Source organism: Mauremys reevesii, linkage group 6, assembly GCF_016161935.1.
Source record: "Mauremys reevesii isolate NIE-2019 linkage group 6, ASM1616193v1, whole genome shotgun sequence".
NCBI lineage: Eukaryota > Metazoa > Chordata > Testudines > Geoemydidae > Mauremys > Mauremys reevesii.
The window spans coordinates 90,988,066-91,001,781 of NC_052628.1; the positions used below are offsets into that span (position 1 = coordinate 90,988,066).

The 13,716-nt window shown below is 43.0% G+C and overlaps 1 protein-coding gene across 3 annotated transcripts in view; it reads left to right on the top strand.

The window, feature by feature from the left end:
* The first annotated feature begins 2,728 nt into the window (after window positions 1–2,728).
* MAMDC2 (MAM domain containing 2) overlaps window positions 2,729–13,716 on the top strand; it is a 110,592-nt gene continuing 99,604 nt past the window's right edge. Inside the window, exons 1-3 of one of the 3 annotated variants that reach the window (XM_039545769.1) lie at window positions 2,729–2,775; window positions 4,175–4,288; window positions 4,963–5,076. In XM_039545769.1, the coding sequence (XP_039401703.1) occupies window positions 4,177–4,288; window positions 4,963–5,076 (226 nt within the window). In that variant the 5' untranslated portion in view covers window positions 2,729–2,775; window positions 4,175–4,176. The other 2 variants (XM_039545771.1, XM_039545770.1) reach the window with 2 other exon arrangements.

Genomic DNA, 13,716 nt, shown 5'->3' on the forward strand with positions numbered 1-13,716 from the left:
TGATTTGTCTGATTTCATAATGATTTGTCTGAAATTTGTTTATGTTTCCTCCAGAGGAAAGGAGGAAAAAAGTGGTACAGAGAAAACATATTAAAAACCATAAAAGAACCTACACACATGCTAACAAGCTTACCAGAGATCACCCTAACATGGACTCTGGTGGGAGCAGTCCCTTCAGTTTCCCACCAAAGGGATTCCTTCTGGTGACAAGCTCATTACAAGTTCTCTAGTCTGCTTCTTGCTTGCTTATATATACCTGCCCCTGGAAATTTCCACTACATGCATCTGACGAAGTGGGTATTCACCCACGAAAGCTCATGCTCGAAAACGTCTGTTAGTTTATAAGGTGCCACAAGACTCTTTGCTGCTTTTAAAGTTCATTACAGCTTCAGCTCAGGACAAATACGCAGTCCTTCCAACCCTACCCTAAGGATTGAGGCCTTCCGTGGACCAGGTGTCCTCGCCATTTGCTGGATCAGGAAGAACCCCCGAGCCAGTTTAAAACCAGGCTGTTTATCCAAAAACTCTTTCTTTGTCTGTTGGTCCCTGGAGAATCCAGTTTGAACTAGTATTTCCAAACCTCTTGCGGGGGAGTGGCTTCAAAGGGCCGATCACAGAAGAAGTACACTAGCACCTCCACTAGAGAAGATACATACAAAGCCACAGTAGCACATACAAACCTACATTTTAATACAATGTGCCCAAAAGGCATTAACCCTCATTCCATAAAGTTTAATTTAATTCAATAAAGCAGGGGTAGGCAACCTGCGGTCCTAGCCACTGGTCCGGGGGGCTCTGCATTTTAATTTAATTTTAAATGAAGCTTCTTAAACATTTAAAAAACCTTATTTACTTTACATACAACAATAGTTTAGTTATATATTACAGACTTCTACAAATGTTAAAATGTATGACTGGCACACGAAACCTTAAATCAGAGTGAATAAATGAAGACTCGGCTCACCGCTTCTGAAAGGTTGCTGACCTCTGCCATAAAGTTTGTTAATTTCATAAGATTTGTTCAGAATATTACATAGGGTGACCAGATGTCCCGATTTTATAGGGACAGTCATGATATTCGGGGCTTTTTCTTATATAGGCGCCTATTACTCCCCACCCCATGTCCCAATTTGTCACACTTTCTATCTGGTCACCCTAATATTACAGGACATTGTCAGTCTGCCATACAAGTCATATCCAATTTCCAGCATGAAGATGGCAGAATTGCACATTTGTTCATTTTATAGTTAAAATATCCAATGTATTGCACCAGTGAGGGATATTTCTAGGCAGATGTCTGTTTTCAGTTTCACAAATTTCTAAGAAGCCAAAGACTGAAAAATATAAAAGAAGCAGTTGATGATACAGTCAGGGCCGGCTCCAGACCCCAGCGCGCCAAGCGCGCGCTTGGGGCGGCATTTTGCCGGCAGGGCGGCAGGCAGCTCCGGCGGACCTCCCGCAGGCATGACTGCGGAGGGTCCGCTGGTACCGCGACTCGGGTGGACCTCCCGCAGGCATGCCAGCAGATGCTCCACCAGAGCCGTGGGACCAGCGGAACCTCCGCAGGCACGTCTGCAAGAGGTCCCCCGGAGCCGTGGGACCGGCGACCGCCAGAGCGTGCCCTGCGGCGCGCCGCCCTGCTTGGGGCGGCGGGATTCCTAGAGCCGCCCCTGGATACAGTCAGCAGGAGGGATGGAATTACGATTTGTGTGCACAGCCCCATACTGCAAAAAACAAACTAATCACCATTTACCTTAATCTCGTAGACTGGGTGCCTGGTCCATCAAGGTTACATGGTGGTTATGAAGAACTTAGGACACCATCCGGAGCAGATGAGCTGTCATTTGCATTTTGTTCTAAAAGCCCCCCTCTTACCTCTTGGTATTTGAGGTGTTTAATACATAAATGTCATTTTACATATTTTTCCCATATACTTGTATATCACCTTTAAGAAACTCAGGAAGAAATGTGTGCATCTGTGTGTCTATCTTTACATCTGATATAGTAGACTCAGTATTGCCAAGTCCAAATGCTCAAAAATCATGAATCAGACGCTAAAAATAATGAGATTGTCTTTAAAATCCTGAAAGTTTTAGAAATAACAATTCTGAGGTGCTTCTGGTGTTGTACCTTTGGAGTTCAGATTTCCAGGCTTTTCTTCACAACTATGAGGGCTAAAATCGTACTTTTTTTTTCTTTTTTTTCTCCTCCCCAAATGAAAGCCAAGAGTTCCAGCCAATTACATGCCTCTCGGACTTTGGGACTTTAAGAAAAGCATCAAATATTGCAATACTTATGACAAATTTGTGAGACTTGGAAACACTGTAGACTCCATTTGAAAGGATTAATCTAGATCAGGGGTCACCAACCGGTAGATTGTGATTGATTGGTCGATCCTGGAGCCCCTGAAAATTGATTGCGATCTCCAGCCACTAAAAGTCTGGTGGCTCAGACTCCGTGCCTTCCTGGCTCCACGCCATTCCCAGAAGCGGCCAGCACGTCCCTGCAGCCCCTGGTGGGGGGAGGGCAGGGGATCTCTGCGTGCTTCTCCTGCCTGCATGCACCACCCCAGCAGCTCCCATTGGCTGGGAAGGGGGAACTGCGGCCAATGGGAGCTATGGGGGCGGCGCTTGCAGGGACGGGATAGTGCGCAGAACCACATGCCCCCCCAGGGGCCTCAGGGACATGTTGGCCGCTTCTGGGAGTGGCGTGGGGCTAGGGCAGGCAGGGAGCCTGCCTTAGCCCTGCTGCACCACCAACTAGGAGCCACCCAAGGTAAGAACTCCAACCCCATGCCCCAGCCCTGAGCCCCCTTGTGCACCCCAAACCCCCTCCTGCACCCCAATACTCTGCCTCACCCCAGCCTCCTGCCCTAGCCCGGTGAAAGCGAGTGAGGGTGGGGGAGAGTGAGCAACGAAGCGAAGGGGGGTGGAGTGAGCAAGGCACAACCTCTGGGAAGGGGCAGGGTAGATCCTGGGTTGCACTTAAATTCAAAAATTGATCTTGTGCATAAAAAGGTTGGAGACCACTGATCTAGACAAAGGTCATGTTCCCAAACCAGCTTTGTATATAACTTGTGCCATTACCTAAGTCTTGGCAGAATTTGGTTTGCAAGTGCATTTCACATATCCTCTCCATTACCTCCGCATTTTCCTCTTGTTTCAGTAACACCTCCTCTCCCACATATACAGATTAACAATGTAACCTGACTTACATACTGTGCAACTCCACTGAGGCCCATGGAATTGCACAGTATGTAAGTCAGCACAAATTGTGGTTCAGAGTATACTAATTCTTTATGTTGTTCAAATTATTCAAATCACTTAATTAAACGCACCACTGAAGTTAAATTTCCTAGCAACAACCTGAGAAATCCTTACAACTGATAATTTAAAATTGATGTTTTCCCAAACCTTTTAATAGAAAAACTGTGTTTCAAAACAACTGTTGATGCAACAAAGATTGTATAATGGAAAATGATTAAAATAGAAATAAAGGGATTTTGAGCCACGTTATACTGGCTTGGTTATTGAACTATAGTTCCCAGAATGCTCCTGTGTCTGACAGACATCCAAAAATTCTGTAACAAACAAACAGTCACAATTAACCATTATGTCTGATGGTTCATATCTTTCTGATATAATGTTTGCTTATGATCTATTCAACTGCATGGCTTGTATTATTTCTATATGGAAAACATCATTTAAAAACAAAACCTTCAATGTGACACCATAAAAGTCTTATTAGTGACTAAACATGCTATGAACGTGTGCATGGAACTGCTTGGCATATCTGCATATGTGATGTAAGCATTACAGACAGATGGAAACATTCAATAGTGCTGAATAGGAAAATCTTTCCCTTCTGCTATAAATTTACAGAGTTTCAAGCAATCTAATTTAAGGAAATTCCATCTTCCAGTACTGTTAATGTTAAGAAAAAAAAGCATACATGACAGATCCCATTTTAACTAGATATGGGGACATCGGAATAATGTTAGTGAAGGACAAAACGCAGCTGTGGGAAGTTGGTCTGTGTGCATGGTGCAACTTACCTACTTGTAAAATGACCATAGCACCCATGGAGAACCCCTCGTCCCCCTTTCTGTTTTGCAGACTTCCTAAATTGCATGTATTATGTTCAGTCTTTCCTTCACTCTTCCTTTCTATTCCAGAAATGAGTGGCTGTGGAGATGAACTCTGTTATAAGCTGCAGTGCCTGAGGAACACAGAGCCCTGGAGTAGCCCCTCCCTATCCTCGTTTGAGCCAAGGACCAGCTGTGTAGCTGGTAGGTTTCCCTCTCCAGGCTCAGCTCATCTTTGCCGCTGTGCCTGCTTCTATTCTGGTGTCTTGTCCTGAGCACATAAGGAGGCTTGGTGCAAACACACATACACTGAAGGAACTTGTCTGCTGCTTTGGAAGTTTTATTTGCCATAGTCCCTAGAGGGTTCATTTATTCCCCCCACCCCTTCTCCCCTCTATTAGTACAATCCCAAAGAGCTGTATTATTTTCCTCACTGGACGGGCGACTATGCTTCTGCTGTATCTCCTCACTGTGCAAGGTAAGGGGGCCCAGATATGGGGAGAAGTTGGGTGGAGGGACCAGCAAACTTAGTCCCTGCTGCTGTTAATCTCTTTCTTGCCTTTGTGGGCTGTTTGCTTGTGAAAGCAGTGAAGTGCTTGTAAAGGTCCTGTGTGTGCAGCCTCACTTTGGAAGGTGTGAGTGAGGCAGCATCTTTCTGTTGGGGGCTATAATGTAACCTGTGATATCAAAGTGAAAAAGGAGTGTTGAATTCAACAGGTTCCATATGCTGTCCTTATTCCTGGTGCTTCCATGAGTGAATGAGCATGAGACCTGCTTGCCCAAGTTGCAGAGAAGCATGTAGTTTCCCTCACCATTCTTTTCATTCTGAGTGCAATGCAATGCTATCTGTGTGAACAGAGCTTTCTTTGTCCCTACAGTTTTGCTGTTTGCTGGAGCTGTTGAGCTCTCTGCTGGGTCTTGTGCCTTTGAAGACAGCACTTGTGGCTATGAATCAGACTATATATTTTTGCCATGGATTTTAAATGAAGAAGGTAAGGATGGCTTTTTGGTATTTACAGGGATGCACTGTGCTTAAAAATGAACAAATACATTTCTATACCTAGGCTACAATAAACTAAAAGTATCAAGAATGCAAGAATCTTAAATTTCCAATGTACTTTTCATGATTGATGCTGTTTAACTCTTTTACATGAATACCACTGAGGTCTGTTCACTTTTGTTTATAGTTTCATTGGTTCTCAGTCTTGTAATGTTTAGTTTACAGGCACTACAGAGAGAGATTAATTTGTTTTAAAATACCTGTTTCCATGGGAATCTTACAGAAATCATGGTAACTTTCTATTGGTTTAACTATTTTTGGTTTCTCTATTGAGGAAAAACTCATTTTTACAAAATCAGTATTTCAGACCTAATTTAAGTCATCTCCTTAAAGTTGTGGCTCTGCCTACTCTCTTTCTCTACCTTTATATATGAAGCATTGTGTCTTAAACCTCTATGAAATATTGCTGTTTATATTAAACACATGCTTTCTTCCATCCCAGAAGTGACTGCATTTCTATGGCAGGAGAAGTGATGTTTGTATATGTTATCATTACTATGCATACCTCATAGGGTTGTTGTGAGGTGTATTTAGCAATGTTTGTTAAATGTTTTGAGATCCCTGGATGAAAAGTAATACATGATTGCCAAGTATTGTTGGTGTTCCGATATTCTTTTTGGTCCATTGTCTGGTACCTACAATTGAATAGGAAAAATTGCAAGTCACTATTTTTGACATTGTATTACTGAGCTATATTGGGAAAGTATGTGACAGTCCAAATTCCCATGGATTTCACAGGCAGTGTTGCCAGAGTAATGATTGCAGAATTTGTCGTGCTCTATGTAATAAACACAATTTGGGTATAACTGAGAAGTGAAAATATTTATATTGGGGTATGGCAGTGGGTACCATGCCATACATAGGATTAAATTTGGATTCACATAATAAAAGGAAGCCCTATTAGCTGTGGTTATGGTGGCGACATAAATCCCCAAAACAGGGTCCAGGTATAATAAAGTGGTGAGTATAGATACCTATAGATAAATCCTCTCGTCTGCTCTCCTTTCAGCCTTCCAACTACTAGAAGATTTTCTCTTTGTATTTCCAATCCCTCTCTCTAACTATTTAAAATAACAGTACAAAACAATGCCGCTCCTAAGAGCCAAATGGAAGCAATGTTAACAGTCTCTGCTACCACTACTCTGTCTGTTAGCATCACTCATTGAATTGGCTCTTTTGGAAGCAGCACTTCCTCTTTGTGATTGACAGGAAGCCCTGTGTAAAGTTTTGATGATTCAGCCCAGAGTAGCAGTGAGACATTGGCAGCAACCCCTGCAGGGACAACAGTATGAGATGAAGAGTAACTGTTATGGTGCTTGAAAGAAAAAAAGAAACCAAATTGGAGCACAAACAGCCACAGTGCCCTGGCTCACCCCTGCTCCGCCCATGAGCACGAGCACCCCGAGCACGCTGTGGCTGCTTCACTTCTCCTGCCTCCCAGGCTTGCGGCACCTAAGCTGATTGGCGCCGCAAGCCTGGGAGGCGGGAGAAGTGAAGCAGCTCACCCCTGCCCCGCCTCTTCCCCCAAGCACGCCGTGGCTACTTCACTTCTCCCGCCTCCCAGGCTTGCGGCGCCTAAGCTAAGTGGCCACGGCGTGCTCGGGGAGGAGGCGGGGCAGGGGTGAGCTGGGGCGGGGAGTTCCCCTGCATGCTGCCCCCCACTTTACTTGCTGCAGGCGGCCCTCCCCGCACCCCCCGTGCCCCAGCTCCCTCCGCCTAACTGCCGGTGGCGACCGGGGCGGCCGAAGATCTGGCTGCCACGGTCGCTGCCAAAGAAAATGGCGCCCCCCAAATGCCAGCGCCCTAGGCGACTGCTTAGGTCACCTAAATGGTTGCACTGGCCCTGCTCATAGAGCACTCATTTGATTGGTTGCAACACTCTTTATTTTACCTGAACATTGCAGTTACAGCTAAGCTTCTGTCACTGGAAATCACTATTTTTATTAAGGAATATATAACTGGATTGTAAAGTTCACTCTGGGAGGGGACAGCTGGGGTAGTAATGCTTTTAATAGGTAGGGCTCTGTCAATATTTCCGTTATAAATCCTTTTTCCAGGAGTTTGTAACTCAGTGGTAGTAAGACATTCCAGGCTGACATTTGGCATATAGGGTATTAGCCTGTCTGAAATTTATTCTGTATTGTAACCAAAACTAGTTTAAAATGTTTCATCCAACTTTTGCTTTCAGGTGTACATAACCAATTTGTCTCAGATACTGTTTTGCTCCATGATACAGTACTGGGAGCTGATATTTGCAGACTAACCCAGGTGTGTCTGATCAGAGTGTGAATAAGTTGTGTGTTTACTGGCACGACAGAGGAAGTTAAGGATGGGACTGGCAACTTTAACTGTGACTTGTTTCATTTATTTTCGGTTGTTTAAAATCTTTTATTGTTTTAAAGTAGCATTTACTATTTGGAGTACATACCCTTATAGGGACTACTTGACTAGCTGTTTAAAATCTTTCAGCTCTTTCATCCTATAAATCTCTCAGTAATATGGTATCATGCCAAGCAGTTTAGGTGATATGTGCATAGTTAAATCCCACTGAGAAATTTCCACTCCATACTTGAAAGCCTTTTGCTCAACTGCCAATGAAGCCAATGTGTACTTAAGAGCCAGACCCAGATTGGACATAAGGGGCCAAATTTTGCTCTGGTTTATACCTGTGTATTCCCAATTAGATCAGTGGGAAGGCATGGATGCAACTGCCCTTTGAAATGCTTATGACTTCTCTTTAACTAGCTAAGAGTTCTGAGGTGGGTCAGTTAGATAAGGATCACATTGGGATAGTTGGAAAATAAGTTGAGTACCATACAGTTTTACCATTTAAATAAGTCTAACTTTTTACCTGATCTTTTGACAAGTGAGCTTGAGTGGTGCTGCAGTCCTAATTTTAGCAAAAGTCCCACTGGAAAATCAAACAGAAATATTCAGTGTTAAAGTCAACAGGAGTTGTGCCTGAGAAAGGACTGTAAAATTGGGCTTTAAGGCCCCAGTCCTGCAATAGGATTAATGGGATGGATTCTTGTGCCCAAATGAACCTGCATTGACTTCAGTGGTACTCTGTGTGGGACTAAAATTCTGCACAGGTGGATCTAAATGTAGGATTGGGGCCTAATATTATAAACAGCAACGTTCCCTTTCTATCTGATAGCTGTTCTGGGGAGGTCATTTACTACTAAAATTTTACATTCCCAAATGTAAATGCCACAAACTGTTATCATGTATTGCTAAAAATCACTTGGTAAAGAATAATATAAAAACTAAAATTGGCTCAAAATATTACAAACCCTCTCTCTAAAAGTGTCTACCCAGTACAGAGGAGAGTGTACAGTGTTCAGTAATGTGCAAGCCCTAGAGAACTGAACCCCAGCTGAGTAAATATAACATTATATGTCCAGCAACACAGTTCCCAGTGTTCCAGTTCAGTTTGCAATGTAATGTGTATGAATAATGGAGGACTCCACTGTGTGCTTAATGTTTCTATATTGTTAAGAATGCGAAAAAGAAAACAGTTGTGAATTTGTTGCATGGCAAAGAGGCTGCATTACACAATGTATTGTTTGAAAACATAAACTGGTGACCAAAAGATTAGCTAATGTCTGTACAGTGCTTTGAAGATGTAATGAGCTATGTGAGTGTTAAATATTATTATTCAATTGCATGCATCAGCCAACATGCTAGTAGTGACCTTCAGTAACTTTAAAAAAGTCTGCAAGGGATCTACTTCCATTTTACCATAAATATCCTTGAATGCACTTTGTCTCTGAACAGGTATTTGCATATAAAACTCCTTTTCAGGAGTATGAGACAAATATCATTCTCCTTATTAGTTTATGAGAGAGACAGAAGGCAAGTCCATATTCACCAATACAAGTGATATTTAGTCAGAATTAGAATTCACTATTGCGGTAATATTTGTCACTAATAGCATTCTGGGGCAAATTCAGCCCAGGTTTATATTCAGATACCTCGTGGACATTGGCTTTGCAGACCCCTGAAGGCCAGCTCTGACCTAGGCTGTAATTCCATGCTGAGGTTCTGATAATATGATCAAATCACTTGAGCTTTACTCTTATGGTTTATAATGTTAACAGAACTGATGAAATCAGACTTCTCTACAATAAGGGGTACTGTTACCTATATTACAAATCCTTAAAGGTAGTGTAGTAGGATTTTACAAATAACTTAGGCTTACAATTAACTCTTTGGCAGAAGGGGAAGTTTATTAAAGAACATGCTTTTTCTGAAATACAATTTTTTTTTGTTAGTAGAAGAAAGTTTTATCTCCTTACTGTCCAGAATCCTCTGTGACTCAACATCACAGGATCTTGTTAGGGGTGGTGCAGAGTTGTGTTGACTGTGTGGGATGTCTCCAAGAGACATTGTGGCTTAGGAAGGTTCAGGGAGTGCTCCTGTTCATGGCCAGACAGCAATTGTGGTTGGAACAGTAGAGACAGGGATATAGGTCCACCTGGAATGAAGGAAGGGAACAGTCTCTGCAATCAGAAGAGTGCAAGGACTGCAATTGTAGCTGCATTGCATAGATGGTGCAATGGAGTAAGCTTTCTGGCCTTCTTTTGCCTCCCTCCCCCGCAACCTAACCTTCACAAGGGCCAGCTGTAATCTGGCCCTAAGCACAGCATGTTCATAGCAAAATTATAAATCATAGTTTCCTTAGACTCAAGAATCAGGGTCCATCCTTGTTATGCCTGTGAGCTACTTTATTTGTTGATACTTTTGTCGAGAATAGCTCTAGTTTAATCTATCATAGGCACTACCTGTTACTGCTGTTGTGTTCAATTTGCCTGTGTCAATGAGTGTGTTTTGTTCTGGTGTCCCTTCAAATCAGCAGGAAACAACTTAATAGAGCTGAAAAGCATCCACACTTGGGCCTTTGACTCATATCTGCACCTAGTCCTGGACTGTGCTGTGTTGCATATATTGGTGTGGGCTTGTTTTGATCACCATTGTGTTACCATTGCAGAGCTCCAAGACAATGAGAACATTGTTTCCATTCACAGCAATATATTCTGAAAGGCAAGTAGTCTGGTGGTTGAACGCTTTGTTAAATGTGTGCGCACACAGGCATCATTTGTGGATTTAGTGGTATTTAGCAGCAATTTTAAAGGCAACTACTGATGTAGGGATCTCCTCTACACTTACCTGTGTAATGTTTGCTAGTAGACTTTCAGTTAGTACTTTTCCATAATGAATTGAGTGGAGCCAAACTATTAGAGCTACGTGAATGGTGCTTGCTGTAGTCTGGGGAATCTGGCATTTGTATGGTCAATGCAGCTTCAAGCATCTAGATTTGATTGATCTGCTGCTTTTCCTCTACAGATCCAGAAATGTTTACCCCATCACGTTGGTCATCTCTAAGGGTAAATTTTTGGACATAAAGACAGGATTGGTTTTAGCTGCTGTGAGTTCCAGAATTGAACTTTCTAGTTTTTTTTGCAAAAATTCACACAAGAGACTCTGTCTTTGAAAAGAGAGACTTCAGTCAGAATAGAGATTAAGTACATACTGAATTACAATGTGCACATCAATTTTCCTGTTTTGATCCCCTTACGAATGCTACAACTTGAGCTACATCAGTCCAAGACTCAGTTTCTGTAGTATGTTCCAAATGGCTGACCGTCAGATGACCATATTTGAACATTGGCTTGATTAGTAAATCAGCATGCCCAGCAGATATGTCTGAAATAGATCATAGTTGTCCCAGAGAGCTAAAGTTGCTGTTGTCATGTGTCATTTAAATAATAACAGTTGAAAATGTTTTTCAAAATTTAAACTTTTTAAGATGAGGATAATCTTTTTGAGAACCAGAATAGCAAGCACAAGGCTGTGGACGAGATAGTACGCACCAACATGAAGAACATGGCAGATGAAATTCAGTGTTGACAAATGCAAAGTAATGCACATTGGAAAACATAATCCCATGTAAAAATAGAGAATTATGGTTTCTAAATTAGCTGTTACCATCAAAAAAGAGATCTTGGAGTTATTGTGGATAGTTCTCTGAAAATGTGCTCAATGTTCAGCAACAGTCAAAAAAGCCAACAGAATGTTAAGAACCATTAGGAAGGGGATAGATAATAAGACAGAAAATATCATAGTGCCACTATATAAATCCGTGGTATACCCACGCCTTGAATACTGTGTGCAGTTCTGGTCAGTCCATCTCACAAAAGGTATATTTGAATTGGAAAAGGTACAGAGAAGAGAAACAAAAATGAATAGCAGAATGGAACAGCTTCCATATTAGGAGAGATTAAAAACACTGGGACTTTTAAGTTTGGAAGAGAGATGACTAAGAGGGGATATGATAGAGGTCTGTAAAATCGTGACAGGTGTGGAGAAAGTGAATAGGGAGGTGTTGTTTACCCCTTCACATAACACAAGAAATGAACCAGGGGTCACCCAATGAAATTAATAGGCAGCAAGTTTATAACAAACAAAAAGAAGTACTTTTTTCACACAACGTATGGCAACCTTGGCACTTTTTGGCAGAGGATGCTGTGAAGACCAAAACTATAACAGGGTTTCAAAAAAGAACTAGGTAAGTTCATGGGAGATAGCCATTGATGAACCTATTAGCCAACATGGTCAGGGATGCAACCCCATGCTCCAAGTGTCCCTAGCCTCTGTTTGCCAGAAGCTGGGAGTGAATGACTGGGGATGGATCATTCAATGATTACCCGTTCTGTTCATTCCCTCTGAAGCACTTGGCACTGGCCACTGTCAGAAGACAGAATACTGGGCTAGATGGACCATTGGTCCAATATAACCCAATATCATCATTCTTATGTTCATTCATATGCAACATCTGGTCTAAACTTGACCTGCACACCATTTGAGTAGCCCATATTCACAGCTCCACCATTTAAATTCAGGCCTATGTGTGTTGATCTGAGTTCTTCCACCTTGGTCACCACAACATCTTCAGCTGTTTTGCTACCCTGTATGTTACCTCTAGCTGTCCCAGACTCTGAGTCTGCTATGTCAGCAAAGGCAGTTCAAATCTGATATATTCATTCTCTTGCTGAGTTGCAGATCTGTTAGCACAGTAGTAATTTTAGCTGTCTGTAGTACATTTCTGGGACATACTATGGGACATTTTTACCATACTATGCAACCCTCTCTATAAAAAAATCTGTAATGCTACTCAGAGAGTGGAAAGCTTAATCCAAGATTAAAGCAACCAAGTTTATAAAACTCTAAGAGTTGCAACACAGCCACCACTGACTTGGTTGGAAAATTAAACGGTTGCTTGCCTTTTTGGCAAAAATAATTGCATTTGGACTACCTGACTGTAGCTGAAAAGCCCAGACCCAATCTCTGCCTTCCCAGTCACCACAGACCTATGAGCAGAACAGCAGCAGAAAAAAACATAACATTCAAACTGAGGTCCATCCTCACATGTGCACAGCTGTATATTCCTTCCTGAGTCCACCTCCTTCTCCTAGATATAGTTTATGTGTCTGACATCCCTGTCCCCTCTGATTGCCAATTTGGCCTAAATTGCTTTGCTCAACTTCTCTTTTCTTTGTGCACTCCCCTCTGACTAGCAGTTCAGTTCTTTGGTCTGCTCTGCTCCACCTCCTCCTCCTCCTCGCCCTGAGGCAGCTCACTCCTCTTCTCTTCTGTCACTCAGGGCATGGCTACACTTGCAGATATAGAGCACTGTGAGTTAAACCAGACCACAGCAGGGAAAGTGCTGCAGTGTGTTCACACTGTCAGCTGCAAGTGCACTGGTGTGGCCACATTTGCAGCACTTGCAGCGGCATTGGGAGCGGTGCATTATGGGCAGCTATCCCACAGAGCACCTCTTCCCATTCTGGCGCTGTGGCTTGTGGGAAGGGGGCGGGTGGGTGCAGGACATTCTGGGTCCTGTCTCAATGCCCCATGATGCATCACTTCATATCCCAGCAATTCCTGTGCTTCCATCCACTTTTGGTGCCATCTTTCAATGTTTTTTGTACTGCGTGCCCTTTCAGTCTGCGGGAATGGATCCCGAACTGCTGAGGAACTGCTGCCAGCATGTCACGAATTGCAGTAGAGTTACTTCTTAAGCTACAAACTGACAGTGGGGAGTCTGACGATCTTGACTCGCATAACGCATACGACATGAGATTGCTTGTGGCATTCACAAACATGCTCAACACTGGAACGCCGCTTTTGGGCTCGGGAAACAAGCACTGAGTGGTGGGATCACATCGTCATGCAAGACTGGGATGACGAGCAGTGGCTGCAGAACTTTCGGATGTGAAAAGCCACTTTCATGGGACTGTGTGAGGAGCTCGTCCTCACCCTGAGGTGCAGGGACACGAGATTGAAAGCTGCCCTGCCAGTGAAGTGGGTGGATGTTGCAGTTTGGAAGCTGGCAACTCTAGACAGCTACCAATCGGTTGCTAACCAGTTCGGAGTGGGAAAGTTGACTGTTGGAATCGTGTTGATGCAAGTTTGCAGGGCCATTAATTGCATTCTGCTCAGAAGAACCATGACTCTGGGTAATGTGCATGACATTGTGGCTGACTTTGCACAAATTTGTTTCCCTAACTGT